The 21037-nt window shown below is 41.1% G+C and overlaps 1 protein-coding gene and 1 long non-coding RNA gene across 6 annotated transcripts in view; one reads left to right on the top strand and one right to left on the bottom strand.

Annotated features, from left to right (window-relative positions):
* Nucleotides 1–3146: 3146 nt before the first annotated feature.
* Nucleotides 3147–10122, top strand: LOC137854325 (uncharacterized). Of its 2 annotated transcripts, XR_011095096.1 has the most exons (6): nucleotides 3151–3634; nucleotides 6326–6425; nucleotides 7066–7181; nucleotides 9073–9205; nucleotides 9350–9427; nucleotides 9635–10122. It is a non-coding gene; the product is annotated as an uncharacterized lncRNA (long non-coding RNA). The 2 variants fall into 2 exon arrangements; XR_011095095.1 differs by having other exon boundaries at nucleotides 3147–3634; nucleotides 9073–9427.
* Nucleotides 10123–13568: 3446 nt separating this feature from the next.
* The window catches only part of SLC35F1 (solute carrier family 35 member F1), a 244294-nt gene continuing 236825 nt past the window's right edge, over nucleotides 13569–21037 (bottom strand). For all 4 annotated transcript variants that reach the window (XM_068677631.1, XM_068677630.1, XM_068677632.1 and 1 more), the window contains one exon: nucleotides 13569–17495. In XM_068677631.1, coding sequence (XP_068533732.1) covers nucleotides 17271–17495 — 225 coding nt within the window. In that variant the 3' untranslated portion in view covers nucleotides 13569–17270. The remainder of the gene's footprint in view (nucleotides 17496–21037) is intronic.

The following is a 21037-nucleotide window of genomic DNA, read 5'->3' on the forward strand; positions in this document are numbered from 1 at the left end:
ATGGTTGCTATTGTGGAGTGAAATTTAAAAAGCCTCAGAATTGAAGGATATGTACTGTGAAACACAAGATGAATACAAGGAATGTAAAAAAGGTCTCCAGTAGTGTAATATGTTTCATTATGTATATGATATCAGATTGCAGGTAGCTATTCAACCCTGGACATAAAAGGTCCTGTGAGACCAGCAGCAAAAGACAGTTTATCAATTGTCCTGACTATTCACAGCACAGAAAAGTGACACTGAAGGCTATGACTAATTGTTATTTAAGGATATATTCAAAACCTCTAACCCAGGACCAAAGCCTTATGTAAACCTGCAATGTACTCTCAATGTAGGATAAATTAATCTTTATTTCATAAACATGTTGTGTAGTCAAGCACAGAGCTCATGTATCACCTCATTCTTATGCATCACGTATTGAGCTTTTCAGCAAACCACAAGCACAGTTAATTAAAAGAAAAAGAGCAGAACCATTTTGTAGGAATTACTTTGAACATTTCAGGTAACAGATGTGATGTCCCAGCTACTGCTGCCGTTCCCAGAGTGCACATCAGAGTCCTCTTGCTAACTGCAGTACACACACTCTGCCACCACTTCTGCCTTGCACTTTATGTTCAGCTTTTTCTCAGCCTCATGGGGCACATTGTGCTGTGTCTTGGGGACCTTCTGGTTGGGGACCTGCTGGAATACAGCTTATGGAAACTACAGATAGAGAGAGCTGGCACATCCCAGACCTTTATTGGTGTGGAGTAGAGGTGTGGGTAAGGCATGCCTGCAACCAAAGCACTTCTGACTCCCGATTCAGACACAGCCTCCCCCACCTTCCATTGCTTCTTCTCTCCAGCCATTTTTTTAATTTATTTTATTTTTTTCAGAACATGCCTTTTTATTCTCATTTCTCCCCTCCTTTTTTTGTCCACCCCAATCAGTCATGTGGTGCTTGAAGTGAGCAGGGAGAGCATGCATCCATGTGGTGAGCTACTGCGTATCCTTGTGTGGCTGAAGAGAAAGAGGGGAAATACACACACTCACCCTCTTGTATAAGGAATATACTCCTCACCTATCCCATGAGAAACAAGCTAAATCTCCGGTGCTATATAGTTGCACTGCACAGAAATGCAAGAGGCCATTTTTTTGCAAGAGCTGCTATATATTTCTGAGGTTTTCTTTCATGTTTAACATTTAAAATCAGTTAGAAAAATCATTTTGTTGACTCGTTTATATCTAAATATCAGTTGTCATAAAGGCTTTAGCTACTTATTTCAGTAAGAAGAGATTCTCTACCTAAGCATTTAAGCTTTCTGTTGCATTTCTATTAAAAACAGTTGTAACTATAGGACACTAGGGTACTCATTCATGAACGTCTTAAGGGATAAATCCTCTGTTTGAATAATTGCAAATGAGAAGTTAAATCCTGAAATTCAATTGCAGTCTAAGTTTTCACTGTGGGCCAGAATGTTCTAATAACCTAAACATTAGGAAAACTGAAAGATCTACACAGCAGTGTAATTTCCATGGAGAAAGGAAACTTCATATTCAGCACAATCATTTATCTCTTACAACACATCTTGTTTGAATTTTTAATTTACCATTGTTAACCCTATGTTAGTGTTTTTGTTTGTTTGTTTTTTAACAGAATGAAGTGCTTACAAGAAAAAGAAAAAAAATAAAAGCTACCATTCAATCACATAGTAAAGCACAGTCCCATCACAGCACTGTGGTAAACAATTAGAGGTAAACACGGATAAATCCAGATTTAACCTCCTCTTGCCTGCCTTTAACCACAGATGATTTGAAAATGATTCAGACTGAACAGCTAATGGACAGAAGTTTACTGAATGCTTTAATTAATGTACAACAGTGTCTTCAACCTACACACATCACAATGTGGGGTCAGAAGTTGAAAAGATATCGAAGTAAGGGAATGGAAACCAATTGCTAATTCCTTTTTGTAGCAAGAGGAGGAACAATGCTTTGGATGGAAGCATTGGAAGAAATTTATAATCTCAAATGATGTAGAAAATAGACACACAATAACTCAAATATGGCAACAGACCACTGCATGGCATTCTTTTATTATTATTATTATTATTTACTATTTTTTTTTTCCCTAAGCAGATAGACCAAGCAGAAATAGTGAGTTCTGGGGAGATGTAAACATGGAGAGGAGACCTGGCTTTAATGACTTCCATTTTGAAGCATTAGACTTTATAAAAAAGATGTTTTATTGGTGATGGATAAGAGCATAATTCTTGCATACAAAGAGTCTAAAAGCACTGAAGATCATTCTAAGGTATTTATTCATTTATAAGCCAGAAGGAGTTCTAGTAGATAGGAGCAGAGAATGCTTTAAATTGATGGGGTGAGGGAAATGGTTGAAAAGACTGGTGATGAAAGAGACCTTAACGGCTCAAGCTTTCAATATTTCACTGACTTTTTGGGCTTGCGTTAAGAGCCAGAACTTCAGTTTTGCAGTTTAGTTCAAGACAAGGAGAAAAAAAAAAAAAAAAGAAGAAAAAAGGAAAAACAGGCCTTTAAACTCATATAAACAAAATTCCTATAGATTTTGGAAAGTTTAGAACCAAGACCCACAGGAGTGAGAGCTTTGGATGGTCTTCTAATCCCCACTCTCTGTATCTGCAAAACAATAGTAAAAATATTTTGGTTGAGAGAATTGCCAACTTGCATATGTACAGTTTAAGAAAGTCAGATTGGAAAGAGACATGATGTACATGTTTTCTGTCAAGAACATTGCTCTAATTATTTGATTATTGTGAAACAATATGGTCAGAACCTGACATTTAATTGGAGGGAATGGGGAAGTAATGCTACACAGGTCAGGACACTGGATAATGAACATCCTTCTATTTCTCCATGCATGAACACCTATGGTATACATATCCCTTTTTGATGGCAATTTTTAATAGGGTCTTACAGCAGGGAAGGTATAAACCAGGCAGGTAAACAACAAAACAGAGCTGAAAGTCTACACATCTGGTTTATACTGGCAAAAGGCCAAGTGGCCAAAATAAACCATTATAACTGCAGAATTTATTTCTGCTTTGTTATTGAGACTGTAGGTGCAGAAATATCAGTAACAGAAATGTCAAGATTTGTCTGAATGAAATATGAATGGAGATGCCTGTGTGTATGAGGACACCCAAAGAAACTGAAGAGAGCAAGGGTTAAAACATTGGCATATAGCAATAGATAACTGAGTATGTGGCAGACAGCAACCAGACTTGTAAACCTGGGATGTGTTGCCATCAGAATGCATCTCTGTTTGTGTAGATGGAAACAAGAGGGTGGCAACATCACACGTACCACTCCTGCTCCTGTCACCCAACTAGAAGTCACGTAACAGCCAGGAAGGTAACCAAAACAAGAAAATAAAGGCAATGGACAGCAGCTGTTTGTAAGACTAATGGCAGACAAGATAAACAAGGTTCAGAGTTGAAAGCTCATCCCATGGTAACTGCAGAGTCCTAATGGGCACGTCAGATCTATTGGGGAAAAAAAGAAAAAGAAAAAAAAAAAAAAGGTGTTTTATCTTTTTCTCCTGAGAGATGTGTTCAGGACTTGGAAGGAGAAGTCATGATTCTTGGTGTTGCTCACTACTGATCCTGGCCAGCTTGTGAGTATGTGGGTGTGAGACAGTGAATGGGTCTGATACCTGCTTTTGTTTAAAGTAGCTCCGTACCTTACACAGACTCCTTCTACATTAATTTGCTACAAGATTTCAGTTAATAGAGGATTGTTCTACTGAAAATGAAAGAAGTTTTTAGCTTCCTTAAACTAGGGAAACCTTAAAAAAAAGCCCAAAATATCACCTATTTGTCTCATGCCAGGTGAACACACTTTGGTGATAAGACTGAGAAGCCTCTGCTGCTGGAAACACTTGTGCTAATTACTTCCTCCCTTAGTTATCTGTAACAGAAGCATAAAAGAAGTGGAATTGATCTCTAAAGTGCTGTAGCCAAAGAACACCCTTTAAGGAAAAACTACTTTAATTAAACCAAGAAGAGCTGCAGCTTTTCCTCAGGACAAAACTGCACACCCATCCAAAGGAGCAGTGCCTGCAGGACTGCAGAGTTCACAGTAATTAAGAACAGAGATGAGCAGCTCAAATGAGAAGAGACTGAGCAAGGCTTAATACATGCTGTCACCCACAAAACGATATTAGAGAGGCCAGCTGATGGTTTAATCTGGACAGAGAATACTGACTTGAACTAGAGATAGATCTGGGAGTCATTAACATTCCCCTGGCAGAGAGTCTAAGAACAAGTTTGAACAAAGGATAAGAATAAAGAAGGAAAGCAACCAAGGAACTAAATTCTCTCAGACTTACAGGGAGTGGGAGGGGGCACAGTTAAGAGCACCTAGAGAATTGTTCGAAAAGCTGAGGAGACAAGCCAAAAGAATGATAGATTTCTACATCTCAGGAGAACATACAATTGCCAAAGAGACTTGCTGGATGATGTCAAGGTGCTTGCCAGTCGAACAGGGTGAGAAAGTAAAGGATTGGAGATGTGTTCACATAGATCATCCCAAGGGCTGGGCAGGAGCCATCCTAAAGCTTCAGCAACATCTGGCAGCTGGGCAGAAGGCAAGGGGATCAGCTACTGCCTAGTGATTACACAACGCACCTCCAGAAAAGGTCAACATTTGCAGCTGTCTGTTATTAAGTAGGCTTCTGCAGAAGTTGTTCCATGTGTATGGATGCCTTAAGGTGTCATCAGGGGATGGGAATGAGGGGCTGGCATCCAAAATGAGAAAACCCATTCAAACAGAAACATTGGTTGACAGCTCAAGAGAGCACTACCTTTCAAGAATAATCTGTACATTTTTTTTACAGCAGTCCTCTTTTCTGCTTAAATGCAAAATCTATTAGGCTGCTGATATGTTTAAATGCAATGCATAAAACATTTCTCCATTTCATTGGAGAAACAGGTACAAATGTGAAACACACTCAAGAAACATAAGTGGGAGCAATTCAGCACTTATAGCATTAGTTTTTAATACAGCAGCATGATCAAATGTTGAGAGCTCTACCACATAAAACTGGGAAAGAACAAGTGTATTTCAAAAACTTATTCCATTTATCATTTTTAATTACATCCTTTAAAGGCTTTTAGAGGCATAGGGCTGTTGAGTATATCCCCAGCAGAGATATAAACACAAGAAAAAGATGAATATTAAATCATGACAGTGTCTGTAATTCATCACCACAGCAAGACCAAGAAACAAGACTTGACTCTGCCATTAGCACTGATCAGTTGTCTCAGCAAAAAGTAAGAAGGCAAATGGGCATGGTAAGAGTGTCTCTCACAGGATACATCGAGCAACACTGTGTATACCTAGCTCTACTACACACAGGTTCTAACATAGGGCTTTGCAAGCATAACAGAATCATTCAGGTCTAATTGTAGGTACCAAGTTTCTCCATGTGACTAACTCAGTCTTAGAATCCACAAGAAACAAATAAAATATTATTTCTTTTGAAATGCTAATGGTAGCAAAAATATCTACAACGTGTGAATGAGCATCCCCTGCCACATCCTCAGCAGGCTGAACGTATCTAAGTGATATAAATACAAATAATTGTATGTTAAACTGATTACGTGAAAATCACTTGTACATAAGCAAAGCCCAAGCAACTGATTGCATTCAGGTCATCAAATGTGAATGTAAGACCCCTTGGAAAAGGATTTGTTCTATGGGGCTGTGGATAAATACCATTGCCTCACAAGTAAAGCAACTCCTATGGAAGTTGTGCTTTCATCCCCAGTAGGTGCTATTGCAGCCTGGGTTGTTCTGTGTAGGTGTTTCCATTTGGGGATTATACATTCTGCAGTTGTGAATGGATGGCATGACCGTCTGGTTCATATTCTGTGTACAACACTGTTAATTTCATGGAAATCAGAATACCCAAGCACTGTAGCTGTGTTATATTTTTCAAAATATGTTAGTGACATTTACAGATTGAAACAACTCTTGGTTAATGGTTATAAGCTTCTGTTCAGTGCGATCTCATGTGCTTTTTTCTTTTCTCTTCATCAAATCTGTGTAACAAAATGGCCCATTTGCACTCTGCTGTTAAAGATACTGGCACATCTCTACGTTTGGCGAGGAAGGAGAGGAAGAGTCCAGAGTAGTCGCAGCTGTTACTGCTTTATGAATCCATAGTTACAGAGGTGAAACTGTCACACAAAAGCCCAGATCCCCAACAGTTTTTCTTCCCTTTATTTATCTCCCCTCATCCTTTCTCCGTTTTTGCAGAATGAGCAGTGAAATGGGTTACACTTTTTTTTTTTTTTTTTTTAAGGCCTGTTGCAAGCCAAGTACAAAGCAAACAAGAGGGGAAATGTTGAACATAAAATCTGGAAGTTGCTTTTGTCCAGAAATGTTGATATAATCAGATTGAGGTATTTAAAAAGTCTTAAAATTCTTCCAAACAAAACATTTTGAAATAACAAACAAAAAGTGCCTGGCACTTCTCATTAAATTAAACTGTCACTGGCAAACTCCAGACACTCCTCTTACAGAGCCTCAAATACAAATAGTTACTAATTGCCATTCAGCTTTTGCAAAGAAAAGCCAGAAGACAGCCAATATCAACACTGTAAAATAAAGAAAAAGAAACTATGGTGGGTTATTTTCCCTCTACTCAGACATACTGGCCATCTCTTATGTTTACAGAGCTGTCAACTCCCCAAAAAAGACATCCGACACAGCAAAAACTTTCCCTCATATGTTAATATATGCTTTTTTAAAGTAATTTATTGGTGGGTAGTACTGGTAGGAAAAAAAAAACAAAAAGAAACCAACAGCAAGAAGGGAGCTTGAATACCTTGTCTGATAGCAAGAATAAAGCCCCTTCCTGTACTGGTGTTCTTGTTTGAGGGATTTTTCTTCCATCTTGCATTATCTGGGAGGGGCTGCATTGGCTTTGGAAGTTTCTGTGTTAGGTAAGCACACATCCAACACAAACACCTCAAGAAACAGCTTGAAAGGAGGAACCGCCTACAAATGCAGCTCATTTTTCTTTCCATCTTGATTTCAGAGAGGGACAGCTGGAAGCCCTGAAGAACAGTCCGGGTTGCAGTCTGGCTGGAGATCCAGGCCTTCAGGTGCGAGCGGAAAGGAAACAAGTCCACCATCAGGACTCACCAAGAGATCAGGTTAGGTGCAGCTTGTTTTTTTACAAGCTACCACCACAAAGTCCTGTGAAGCTGTTAGTGAGGGGCCAGGCCCACAGCAGCCCGCAGCAATCACGGGGCAATGCGTAGAGGTGCTGAGGTGGCAGCCCCCAGGCAGAGCGTGGCTGTGCAGGACAAATGGCAGCTCCAGGGCACCATGCAAAGTCAGTGGGAGCTGCTAAGAGCAGAAGTCCCTGCTTTGCTGTATTAGCAGAAGGCAACAGAAACCGCATTACGATGTGTTTGGTAAAATCAGAGGAGGAGTCACAGCAGGCTGCCTGCGCTCAGGGCAGGTGCTCTGCTGGCAGGCTGTGCTAACACCTTGGGACATTGCAGCGTGAGGGTAATAGGCGGGTGGATGAACCATGAACCCTTCTCCCAGCCCTTTCCAGCCTCCTCAATATCCCCCCAGCCCACAGTCCATCCCCACCATTTCTCTCCTGCATCATTTGCATGTCTTCACCAATGCTCTTCCATCCCAATGAGACCCTCTCACTTTCCCCACAACCACCATTTTTATCTCTTAACCCACTGACATTTCTTTCTTGTTTCCCTGGGGGTCTCTCCCACCTCCTGCCCTGCCTTCTCCTGCCCCTCCTGCTGCCTCCTCTCCACCCAGGCAGCGGCTGCCACAGCCTGAAACCCTCTGTGCCCGCAGCAGTGCCCTCAGAAGTGCTCATGTCTACAGTGTTCCTCCTGTCCCCCACTCCCATTTGTGCCCTCAAGCCTCGCTCTTCTCCCCTCAGACACCCCACTGCTCCCTCCATCCCTTCTGCCATTGGGACTGGGCCTGGGACATGGCCATGGAGGTGCTGACCTGCTGGCCTGACCAGCACCCAGAGGCCAAGCAGGGGTTTGGGTCACTGCTCCACGTGCCTTCTCCCTCACCATCACAGGGCACTGCAGTACCCCATTCCTGGCCTTGCAGATGATCTTGCTCTCAACACTCCCTATACGAGCAAGGCCCAGGACAGAACCTGATGTTAGTAGGGCTGCCAAAGCCTATTTTTTGGCCTCTGTGTATTGGCATTTTGCTCCAAGTCTATAACATTGATGGAAAAGGTCTCTTGGTGTCATGTGTGGGCAAAAAAAACAACATGGTAAGCTCACAACAAAAGTGTACAAATTAATGGGAGAGCTAGGGTATATTTTTAGTGACCATGTTGCTTCTCCCAGATATTTCATGTTGTACATTCACAGCAAAGTCTACCAGTATTCCCTTGTCATAATAAAATACCTGTGCTGTCGCTGGCAGCGATGTTTCCCTTTCCTCAGTAATGGAGACAAGCCACTGCTGGTGCAGCTGCTGCAATTACTTTCTTTAGCTCAGCAGTTTACAACAGTAATTCTCATTAAAGTAAACCTGTGGAAGGTGCCAGACTGCTGGCTCTGCTGAGCACAGCCCTACGTGTAGCCACAAAATTTGAACTCCAGTTGCTTGTAGCAGCACAAGGTTTCTTGTGCTGTCTTCAGCACATATCCTTCCCCGACAGCACTTAGGAAATAAAGAGAACATGTGCTGAGTTTACATGATCAATAGGATCAATAGGATCATGTAAACAAAGGAAATAAAGAGAAAGAGCTCAGCTGTGTCTGTATGTCCCTTCTCTATCATGAAGCAAGGTCTGCAGTACAAGTGAAGGTTTAGGTTTGGGGAATGAGTATTCACAATCCTCCTCACAGCTTGTGATGACAAATGGCAGCTCGGCCACAGCTCACATTTGTACCAAACACAGCACAAAGGTGGCACTTGTGCAAGAAGGAGAAACTGAGAGTTACCAGTTATACCTTGGATAAGCCTTGTTTTTATATATATTTTTTATTTTCTTTAAAAAATATCTTATGGAATTAAGCATTTCCTTGGTGCATCCAGCCACACAGGAGCTGCAGAGGAAAACGTGGGCTGCAGGAGAGAAGACTTGGGAAGAGGAAGCTGGTCTCCGTGTCTGTGAATGGATTGTCAGTGCCACCCCTGTAATTAATTTCAGTCCTTACAAGAAGGAGAGGTATTTTGCTATTTATGTTTGTTTCTCTTTTCCACTAAGAAGGGATGATGTAGGTTACCACCACTCTTTCAGTCTAAATGTCACTTCACAGCCTGAAATAATACGTCTCTTTTGTTACTGCCTTGTGGGATCCAGTGACTTCAGGGATACCTGGGGCTCATCCTGCACCATCCACCCCTCTTAATTTCAAAACTGGAGACAGCTTTAGCAAGTAAGAGAAAAGTAAGTAAGAGAAAAGTAAGTAAGAAAGTTTCACCTTCTCTGTAAATCAAATGCTTCAGGCAAAAGCACATTTTATCAGACTTGTTTTTCAAATCCATAGTAACCGCTTGCATATCATATTGGTTTACTGTTGGCTGAATATCATATAGCAGAATTGTTTTAGAGGGGTATTTTAATTTATTTTGTTTTGTATTTTATTATCTCCAGTTGGAATGGAGCATGACTGGAATCTGATGTCCATACAGATACTGAAAGAAGCTCCCGTTTAAATATTCGGTGACCAGCTGCCTGCATTGTGAGGCCAGAAGCCCATTTTGCTGGGCTACACAAGCAACAGAGCAGCCAGATGTCTGTCTGAGAGGCCAGCCAGAGGCAGAGAACCACATGGAGGGGCAGGGGTGATGGGGGCAATTAGGAGGGAGAGGCAGGGCAGTTAAGGGTCTTTTAGGTGTAAACAAATCCACTTGGATCAGGGATTCAGAAGGTAGTGTGACAAATTTAAAGAGCAGAGAAGATGAGCTTGGCGGTTGTCTTAGCTATGTTGGCTTAGGAAAAAACTGGGCAGCAGAGCACAGGTACCAGGGAGCTATAGTATTCTCTTTTCTTTCAGTACATGCCTGTTCCCTTTAAAACCCAGCTTCCTTTTGTAATACATTGTATTAAAGCTCAAGACTAAAATAAATGTTATTATTTTGCATGTTTGTTTTTTTTTTCATGTGCCCTTCTGGCCTGGGTGCCCCCTCGCACTGCAGCAGTGTGCCGTGGGGCTAGGCCACAGCGGGAGGTGGTGTGCTCCAAGGCTCAGCGTGGGTCCTGCAGCTCTAATGCTCCTCACCAACTTGGTTATTAATTGAATCCTGCTGATAACGTGAACAAAGGTGCCATCCTGGTTTGTGCGTACTCTCTTTTTCTTTTTAATTAAAGTGTAGACTCACAGAAGAAGTCTGGGGACATAAAGACCTATGAAATTCATTCCAATGGTTGCATACGTGTTTGACCTAGTTAGCATCTGCAAACCTGTTTAATGCCAAGAACTACATTAGACAATTCATGCAAAAGCTCACAGGGAGTCACATAATGAGACTGTTCAGATTATTGTTGTGATTAGTCCAGTCCCTTCCCCCTTCTCACTCAGGAATATCATTTAGGCAAGTAGTCATTTTAAGAATATGCAAATGTTGATTGCTAGTTTGCTATGAATCTGGCAAAAAGCCAGGCTTCTGTGAAGCTGGCTACTATAGGCAGCATGAAGTTAAATATGCATGACCTTGCATAACGTTGATCCATGGGCTTGCAGGCATCCCGCACCTGTAAAGATTCAAGCCTACCAACTATCAGTCCCTATTCTGTATGCAAAGTGTCTCTAGCATCGTAGTTGAATTGCTTAGCATTTCAGTGCTCAATGATCATGTAAAGTCAGCACATGTTCATTACTTCTCTCTTCTTTGGTAAGTTCTTGAATAAAAAAGTCATGTATTTATCCATGGTAAATGCAGTACTTTGATCTTGACAAAAATACATGTATTTCGTATGGGGAGGGTGGGAAGATTTCATACTGAAAACATCTTCGTGGTTATATTAAAATTGGATGAGTCCAGTGTTACCAAGACAAGGAGAATAAAATGCAATGGTTAGTATAAATTATGTATTTGACAGTGAGGAATTAATGATGCATTATTAAGATCAGGGTAGCACTAGGCAATTGCCTGAGGGCATTGTACATATTCAGGAGTCACAGAAAAGTCAACTCTGGCTCAGTGTTATAAATGATAATCTAAAGTAGAACAAAATTTATAAGTCCAATAAAATCAACTTCACCTAGTCTCAGTTTACAAATATTTGTCTTGCATATGTGATAGGCTATATGTATTTTTTAAAGAGGTTCTTTAACATTAGGCTATAAGGGGCCAAATTCTGATATTTTGAATACCAGATGAACTCTTTTAATAATTTTGAATAAAAAATGGAACTTCTAGGATAACAACAACAACAAAATGCTGCCAAACAATGTCAAATTTATTCTTTTAAAACAGAAGGTCTGCACAGAGCACTGACTTTCCATTCTGAACCTCATAATTTACTTGTAGCCAAATTTTGCTTCCTCCCTCTCGTTGCTTTACAGCATCAGGAGCTCTTACTTGCCTAAGGGAAACTGTGGTGAGATCAGCAACACCTCCCTGTACCCAACAGAGAGACCTCACGGGGCCACGGACCAACCATGGTGTTTTCCAAGGCTAATCAGTGAATTCCCAGCCCTATGGAAAGGCCTTCCTCCACACAGCTGACTTTTTTATTAATAAGTGCAGTAGTACTTATTATTAACTTACCTTGCACTTCAGGCTGGAGCAGGAGGATGACATTTCCAATGCTCTTACTCCAATGTCATCATCACCGCTGTGTTGTTAGCATGTGGTACCCACTTTGCAATTGCTGTGGCAACAGGTCAGTGGCTGCACAAACAGAAGTGTGCCCTTTTGCAGAGTTTCTGCATACATTTTGTCTTAAATTGAGGAGCAGACTTAGAATAACTCTTATACCTGTAAAAATATTGCTTCCTGAATCATATGCTATAGCATATTGCTGTTAAGCAGGCAGTATTTCCAGTGTTGTGGAGAGCTAGCTCTAAACAAAGCCAAAAGAGTACTGGTAGTTTTAAGGTGAATGTGTGTCCTTCAGTGTGGAACATTTGTTGTTAAGTAAATAAACATCTATTTATACCTATTTATAATCAATTGAAAGAGTTATTTCAAGCAATTACTGTTGGTATGACTCAAGCACCCAGGCTAAATTCTAGCCAGACAATAAAAGGATTTTATTTTATTATTATTATTTTTTTTTTCTAAAGCTTGACAGGTTTTTGAGCAGATTTGGAGGAAAATACAAATCAACTGTTAACATGGTAAAGCCATGCACAGAAACTCCACTTCTGGAGCTTTTGATGACTTAGGAGACATTCACACTGCAAAAAGAGACATAAACCAGCATATTGCTACAGCACTGTTGGCTTTGCAGTGTGTGGGACTCCATCCAGTCATGGTGCAGAGGGAGGCTGGATACGAGACCACCACCCTCCATTCCCTTTTCTACTCTTTGGCAATGAAGTATGTGAGAAATACTGATGCGAAGTTTCTGTGGAGACATCAGGCAAAGCTGGATGGACAGATGCACATGCTGACAAATACTTTTAGAGGTCAGTACATGTTCACAAAATCCTTTGCTCTCACATACTTACACTCTTTCTTTTCCTTTTTCCCAGACAGACTTCAAATGATCCAGTCTTGTTTTATTTCTTTCCCCAGTTCTGTTCCTCCTGGCACACCTTTTCCCCCTCTTTTTTGTCTCCATCCTTTCTTTCCTTGTTCCAGGACTCTCCAGGGAGCAGTACTGTGCAGGGCAGAGAGGCTGAGGTTGAAAGGCTGGGTGAGGTGGCTGCAGATGCTCAGTAACCACAGCTCTCCAGCATCACACACACGAGTATATTGCCCCATATTAATTCTAGCATGATTAACCATGACAAGAGGACAGCAGTGGAGCACTTCTATGTCTAAATGAGGGTGACTAATATCAGGATATTAGAGGTAGCCACAGCAGCATGGCAGAGACAGTGGAGACCATGTATGCTTCAGGAGCAGCACCTGGGGGCCAGGTAGAATACCTGAGGATGTCTGATGGCACATGTTTAGCACCTGAATTACACCCTTGGAAGGAGTTGTACCTTAACTACTTCTCAAGGGAAAGAAGTCCTCAACATACCAAACAATTATGTCCTGCAGTCAAGATTTACACTTCAGAAAAAATCATTTGAGGCTAAGAAACCAGTAAGGAAGCAGACAAATAAAATAATAACCCTGCTTTCATAAAGCATTTTTTTTTTTTATTTGAAAACATTATACAGGCATTACATTGCCACAGCCAGTCCATATAGGAGCATGCAAATATCAAAATGAAGAAAGGTTTGTTCAGCTTTCTGATGCAGGATTTGGGGTTGGGATTCTGTTTGCTTGGTTTTGTTTTTGGTTCATGTTCCCATCTGCGGTGTCAAGATTAGTGTGCTTTATTATGGCATTTAACAGTAAAATCCTACCCATGGGGTAAAATTTATATTTGTAGCTAGCTTAGGAATACTAAATGGTTTAAAAAAAAAAAAAAAAAAGAAAAGGAAACAATACTACACGCTTGTCAAAATGTTAATAGCACAAGTTAGCAATCTCTACACTATACATTGAAACTTTTTCATATGACACAGTGGTGCAAAATTTTCAATTGCTTGGTCTTTTGTTGTGTTGTTTTGAAAGTTTATAGCTGGAACAAGGACAAGGTCTGTCTCCCAGTGAAGGTTTTCATCCAGTAGCAGAAAATTACATCAGTCTTGCTAAGGGCTGCTCAGTGCCAGCAGTATATCAGGGTTTCAGTCTGTTCAGGCAAGGATCTACACAGAACTAGTGATGTCCTAATGCAACACGGAGAGTAGCTGCCAGTTAGATAGCTGAACCTCTGCTGGTGTGTACTGAGGTCTTGAACTGCAGGAAACAAGCAGGTAGAAGTAATGCTTTCCTTCACTAGACCTCAGCTTTTCAGTCAACACAGTTACTTGTAAAGCTATACTACTGTCTTCCTTTGAGATCCATCGCTCAGCACACTGGTGGTAATTGAAGTTCACACCTTTCTTAATGGGAGAGCAGAAAGTGAAGCAGCCCCACTCTGCATGTGAAACTCCCCCTGTGCAAGTAACATGGGGGATGGTGGCTGGGTGCAGAGTGCACACCCAAACATTCGTATCTTATTTCCGTACAACAGAGCCTTTTAAAATAGACTACAAAAACAGCTCTGGATGGCACGACGCAGACACCCCATGGTTTGCAAACTCCTGTATGTAAAAACTCCCAGTCCGGTGAACTGCCCAGGACATGCCTTCTGCCCAGCTCTTTCTGAGAAGACTCCAACAAACATCTACAAGTTAGTGTCAGAAAAATGAAGAGGGGTAGGCGGAAGGACTACAAACATTTGGCTTGAAAATAAATACTAATAATGAAATAAACCAAAAAGAAGGAACTGTAAACATGGAACAAACACACACACCATCCTCAAAGGTCTCAAGACCAACATGGGGACTAATGTTCAGAGAAAGGTATTTAATTGGTATAAAAGGTAGCAAAAAGACTGAGATGACAGGTGCCCGCCAGTGTGCCTCCAAGCACCTGAGAGAGCCGTGGTGATTGTGACCAAAGCCCCTGCTCCTGGAGAAGGTATGAAACCTGCCTCAGGTGGAAGCTCTCCCTGGGCTTGACCCAAGGACGTTTGCTGGCGCACTGTGCACAAGGGCCTCACCCAACCATGTGCTTCCCACATGGGTTTCCACCCTGCAAACCTCTCCCTGAAGTATCAGGTGATCATTCTTGTGTGGGGGTGTTTTTTGTTTTGCTTTCTTTTCTGTGAATCATGTAGTATTTAGACTTTCCTTAACAACTCCAGAAAATGTACTGATATTTCTCTGTGGGAATCCTCAGGGCTTTAAAAGAAAAAAGAAAAATCTTGGGAAGATGAAGGAGGATTCAAAGGAGTTGGACTCGATGATCCTTGTGGGTCCCTTCCAAATTAGGATATTCTATAATTCTATGATTCTATGGATGCTAAAGAAGATTTTTTTTTTTTTTAAAAAAAAGGGATAAAAAAAAAAACAAACAACTAACAACCTACAATTGTTATGATTTTAAAACCAGGAAATCTTAATTGAAGATTCTGGAATGTCTGGGGGCATAGTTCCACAAGACCCTTCCCTCAGCTGCAGTGGGAGCCTAGCAGGCAGCCTAAACACAATGGGACAGAAATCAACTCTTCTCCTCACCCACAGCGAGAGTAAGATACAACATACATCTGCTGTTCAGTAGCATTTTGGCATTTGTCACTTCACATATATTTGTACATGTAGTTTTCCCAGTCTGCTTCAGGGAAGTCCCTTCTATATTACAGCAGAACAGGACTATAAAAGATGGATGTTACCTCAGCAGAAATTCATCCTGCTTGGTTGAACTGTGGCCTTTCTAATCTCCAGAGTACAGATTTTTCTTTTTTAAAGGGAAATAGGAAAGTTGCATTTTTCAAACATGAAGACCTACATTTTCACTTTAGACAGACTTCTTCAGCAGAATGACATTCAAATCAAATTCATCTTATATGCCCACAAGCAAAATATTCATCAGTCTTCTGTAAACCCGATTTTCAAATACAATGAATATATACATGCTTTTACAGCACTGTTGTGTACTTCTTAAACTCCTTTCTTCTAAAGATCCCAAAACGTTTTAAAGTAACTTGGTCCTACAGCACCCCTGTGAGGTAGGTCAAATATCTTTATTCCCTTATATACAGACTGGGAAATGCAGCCACACAGAAGGTAAGTCATGCCCAAGATAATGCAGAGATGTGGCAGATCTGTGAATAAAAACAAGCCCTCCTGGATCCTTTTCCTCTCTGTTAGGTATAAGGCTATCTCCTTTTCCTTAATTTTAAATTAAAAATAGATGGTGGAGGTTGAATAACCATTTCCTTTCATTGTGTTCTCAGAAGAGCGAACATACAGATGTAGATTCTCATGGCTGCAGCTATGATTTCCCCCTTCTGATAAGGCTCCTGGAGAAGTGCAGTTGCAGAGCACACCCTTACTACTTTCACATGTCCCCAAGAACATAAGAAAACTGCTGAATTATTCTGCTAGTTTTGTAGTTAACGAAAGATAATTGGTTACACCCTGCTGGTACGAATGCCTTTGTGCTACCGCAGCAATACCAGCAGATGGTCCAGTCTTTCTATTCATGAATTCCTCACATAATCTTCCTGATTTTTACAATTTGTGGGTTTTGGTGAAAAACTGTCACATTTCTAAATAGCTATTGTTAGAATAATGAATCACAGAAGACTAAGCAAACTGGAACAGCAGAAGGCGCCCTCGATGCACTGAGTATCTAAAATAAGTGCCCTGATCCACAAGATATGTCATCTTACCATGGAGAGGTACAATACATAGGAAACTAGAAAATGTATTTCTTTTTACAGATTAAAATTTTAAAAGTAAGAAATCTGTGTTAGTCATGACTACAGAGAAGTTAACTCCCTGTCACCTGATGTAGAACCTCAGTCGCTAGGAAATCTGCCATGGATCATAGAGAGGTCAATGCTTGAGTACTTCACTTCTGCAAATATAGAAAGGCTAAAATGCTCGCCTTATACCTATTCCTAGAATAGAGACGGATATTGTAAGTTGTCCCTCCTCTGGATTCATGGAGCAGATTACCTAGAAAGGGCAACTAGATAGCACAGATGAATTTGTTGTCTTTCCCTCACCAAATCCAAGGTGCTAGAAAAAACGTGTCAGGGGGTTGCTACCATGAGTAACCCATCTATTTTGTGCAAACAAACAAATCTCAGAGAGAAATTAATGGTGACTGCACACATGTATTTGCTGTAAAAAGGTGGCTTGTCCACAACTGGTGTGGCTTAGGCATAATATCTCTCAGTGGGTGCACAAACACCCTTCGGTTAATTTCTTCTTGTAATTTCAGCTTAAAATATTGAATAGCTTTCCCAGGTAGTCTGACATTAACTGATTCATATACAGCAGTTTGTATGGCAAACATGCTGTTAACATCATGAACAAGGGACTGGCATCTCCTTGCAATGAACACCCCGGAACAATTAATTTTATTTTTATGAGCTTTCCTTATTTGCTACCTTGCAGCTCACCGGTGTAACTGCACCTGGTAAATACCTTTCTCTATGTACAATACAGAGATAATGGATATATGAGCTCCACTGAATCATCAGCAGGTGATCAACGGCCCTGGGTTTAGGCAACTCTAATGTGAGGCTCCTCTTCTGTCTCCTGCCCCAGGCTGGTGTATGTTACCGAAGGCTCCAGCTGGCCGGTGGCTGGCAGGTCTACAACAGGTCCTGAAGGGTTTCGAAATTGCTTGTACACCCGAGGATCTTGGGCTACGTAGGTGGACGTGGAGGAGTAGAGCACCAGCCCGACAAGGATGGTGAAGAATGACAACAAATAAAGTCCTGAAAACTAAGCAAAAAGAAGAGTACAGTCATTAGATATGGCAATGCTCATCCTGAGCTCATGAAGACCCATGGACAGAGGTAGGCATAGATCCTTGTTGTGGCATGCACATCACAGAAAAAGCCTCTTGTCACCAGGATGGCAAACTTTTGGGGGAATGTCGCTTTGTAAGTTGGTTTGCTCCAGTTAAGTCCCCTGTCTTCCACAGCTGGTACCTTTCCATGGCCCAGGCTATTGAGTATTAGTCAGGTGGGACGTGGGAAATCTGGGCTCCGGTCACTGATCCTAACCTGAGTTTGTTGTGCTTTTAGCCATATTAACTACCTCTGTGAGTGCAAGTGTCTCTAGCTCTAGTGTGGGGTATCATCATCTTCTTCATTTTTTTGTCAGGTAGCTGATAAATGTAAAGTTAATTACAGCTAAACCATGTTAGTGAAGTATAATATACCACCCGTAATATAAAAACACCAATAAAGTAACTTAAATAACATTTAAAACATATACTTTCTTTAAAAAAAAAAGAAAAAAGAAAAAAAAAAGCCTTTAATAAAGATCCTTAAGAAAGCCACCTGCAGCTTCTTTTGCTTGTAAACTGAAAGCAGATGACAGAAGATTTAGTGTGAGTTAGAAGAGGACAAAATTCAGCTGTGAAACATATTCTGGGTTGACCTCAAGAGGTTTGACAACACTTGTGGAAAGCAGTTAACTGAAAGGTTGAGCATGCATATTTTGGCACAGAGCACCACTAGATCAGAGGTCAGCCTGAATTTTCTGACATGTCCAGACTCAGTGTGCCTGGACTAGGAATATAACACAAATAACTTTTTTGGCAATATTTTAGTCCTTATGGGTAAAGGTAAAGCCTTTGCCTTGGCTTTAAGCCTTTGCCTATGGCTCTAAGCCCATATGACTTGTCTCTTGATCCTAGACTACAAGTTATTCTTTCTTGTATGTTGTGTGTGAGAAGCTGTGATGGACAAATTGTTCAGCCAGCTTGTTGGTGGGAGCATAGAACAGATTTATATTTGCTGGGACTTTAGAAAGTGTCTGTGTCCTGCAACTGTCAGGAATCCATACTTCAGCACCAACCTGCAACCTCCAACCTGCAACCTATGATTAACTGCTTCATGTTTCACGACATGCTTCATTTTATTATTTTACATAGAGGTGTCTGAAAATCTGTTCTTTAATCCTAATTTATATGGTACTATGATGGATGCCCAATTTGTCTCCTTTGGACAATTTCAGCATGTCACAAGGTGGATAGACCAGGCTGTATTGGCAGAAGCTTTTTAATAATTCTGCTTCTAATATTTAAAGAAATAATTATTGTGGTAAAAGCAAATTTTACTTGATTTTACTTAAGTTAACTTAGTAATGATGCTGATTTGGTGCAATTTAATAGGTCTACAGAACCTGTGTACAGCCTCCCACCTGTGGAAGCATTTGGCTTTTTTACACAATGTAAATAATTTTCAAAAAACTTTGGACAAATAACACACGGTGACCTATCTGGACCTGTTTTTGTGTCCTACAGCTGGTATGCACGTTTTAGAGGGAAAGCACCATAATGGGGAAAGTTTAGAGTATGTCAGAAGGATTGTTGTGTAGAAAGAGTGCTGCTTTTCATCAGTTGTTAATTGTTTTTTTTTTCCAGGAATGTCACCAGGTCTTCACATGTCATCTGGCAGTGTGATACAATGCAGTCATCCCACTGTCCCATCAGCTGTGAACCCATTGTTGAGTGTTACAGTGAGCCTGCTGAAGGATTCCTCCGGTGTGACACAGCTCTAAAAGGGCTGGGTTAGGCTTAGATCTCCCCCATGTGGCAATCAAACCAAAGTCAGTCATTTCAAAGCACTTTCCAGTGGATTTTTCCCCCCTTTTCAGTTTAATTTTCCTCTCAGCACTTTCCCCTCCACTTCATGAACTTGGGTAGCACATGGCAGCAGTGGGTTAAATTAAGCAGAAACAAAACTGAAGAGCAAATTGTGTCTAGTTTCACAAACTGGGAACTAGTTTCCCATTGTCCCTCCTTTCTACCTTATGCCTGAATTTCTCACCCAGGACAGCCAGCTGGCTTGTTCTACCATATAACCAGAGTGCCAGCCAGATTTGTGATTGCCTTGTGTCCTGCTGTGAGGAATCCGTGGGGCTTCCAACAGCTAAATGTGCCCTTATTCTTGCTCTGGGAGCTGCCCAGCCAAAACCAATTCACTTTCTCTTTATTCCATGGCTTCAGCTCTGCCACATCCCCCTCCTCTTGGCCATACCTCTTATTCTCCTCCCTGCGGCTGCCTGCCAGTGGGCTCTTTGGTCTGATAATATTCTCTCCATGGCAGTGTGTCCCCCAGTGGCAGTTCTCCAGCCTGGGAGAAAGGCTTTGGACGTAGCTGGGGGAAAGCTAAACAAAGGCCTGTGAATCATTTGTCTTCGGTATCTATGCACAGCTATTGCAAAGAGACCTGGATACTGACAGCCCTATACCAAAACCAGTCTTTACCTTCCTCTCTTGATTAGGAACGAGTTAAGGCTTCTTTCTGCAGCAGCTCCCCACAAGTCTAATGTAGAAGGGTTGTTAATAAGGTTGATACAGGAATACATACTGTAGGCATAGGAAAAATCTCTGTGCTTTTTCGATACTCTGTCAGACTGACCCAAAGTCCCCTGAAATCAATGGACATTTTCCTCCTGTTAAAATGGCTGTGAATCCAGCAGTGTGACGGGAGGGTGCAGACAGTTCATCAAATACACAATCTGTTAGTCACTGTACTGTGTTCTTCAGACTCTCCAGCTGAGATCTTTGTGTTTTATCGAAGATAGCATTTCCAGCAGGCATACTTTATTGCCACAGCTACATGTAGTCTTTTTTTTTTTTTTTTTCTGCCTTGACCTGCAAACCTCATCTGCTGAGACTCACTATTAATAGACAGCAAAAAAAAAGAAATTTAAAAACAGCAGGAAGAGCTACTTCTAAGAAATGAAGTGAGAGATCATTTTGCATTTCTACCCTACACACAATTGCACTACCAAACTGCAAGCTCTCAGGTAGTGTGCAATTCCTCTCTTTGACTAAAATGCCAGTTGACAATGATACTGTGCTTCATGTTTCTAACTTATCTCCCACTTTCTACAGAAAAATATCTCCTCTAAGAAACAATATTTTAAAAATATACAGATTTGTGTGTCTCTCCAAATCCCACCTCCCTCCATGCTACACAGGATACCAGCAAGCTGTTCAACTTCTTGCATCCTGGCATTGATTTTTTCCCTTATATTAATTTCTTTTGTGAATGAAAATGATTTTTAGATGACCCTCAGTTTATTACCCATTTAAAAGAGACAGTAGCACTTGGTTTCTTTTTTTACCTGTTCACTCTACAAAGTAAAGAACCGAACTGACCCACGTCACATGTCTGTTCAATAGTCCCTAGAAGAGTAGGATTCAGATACACAGCAACAAAGAAAAAATCAGAAAAAATCCTGTCCTTTCACTTAGGACCTTAACAAAGATGGTAGAGAAAAGAAGACATAAGAATTTCCAGCTG

This window comes from Anas acuta, chromosome 3 (assembly GCF_963932015.1).
Source record: "Anas acuta chromosome 3, bAnaAcu1.1, whole genome shotgun sequence".
Taxonomy (NCBI): Eukaryota; Metazoa; Chordata; class Aves; order Anseriformes; family Anatidae; genus Anas; species Anas acuta.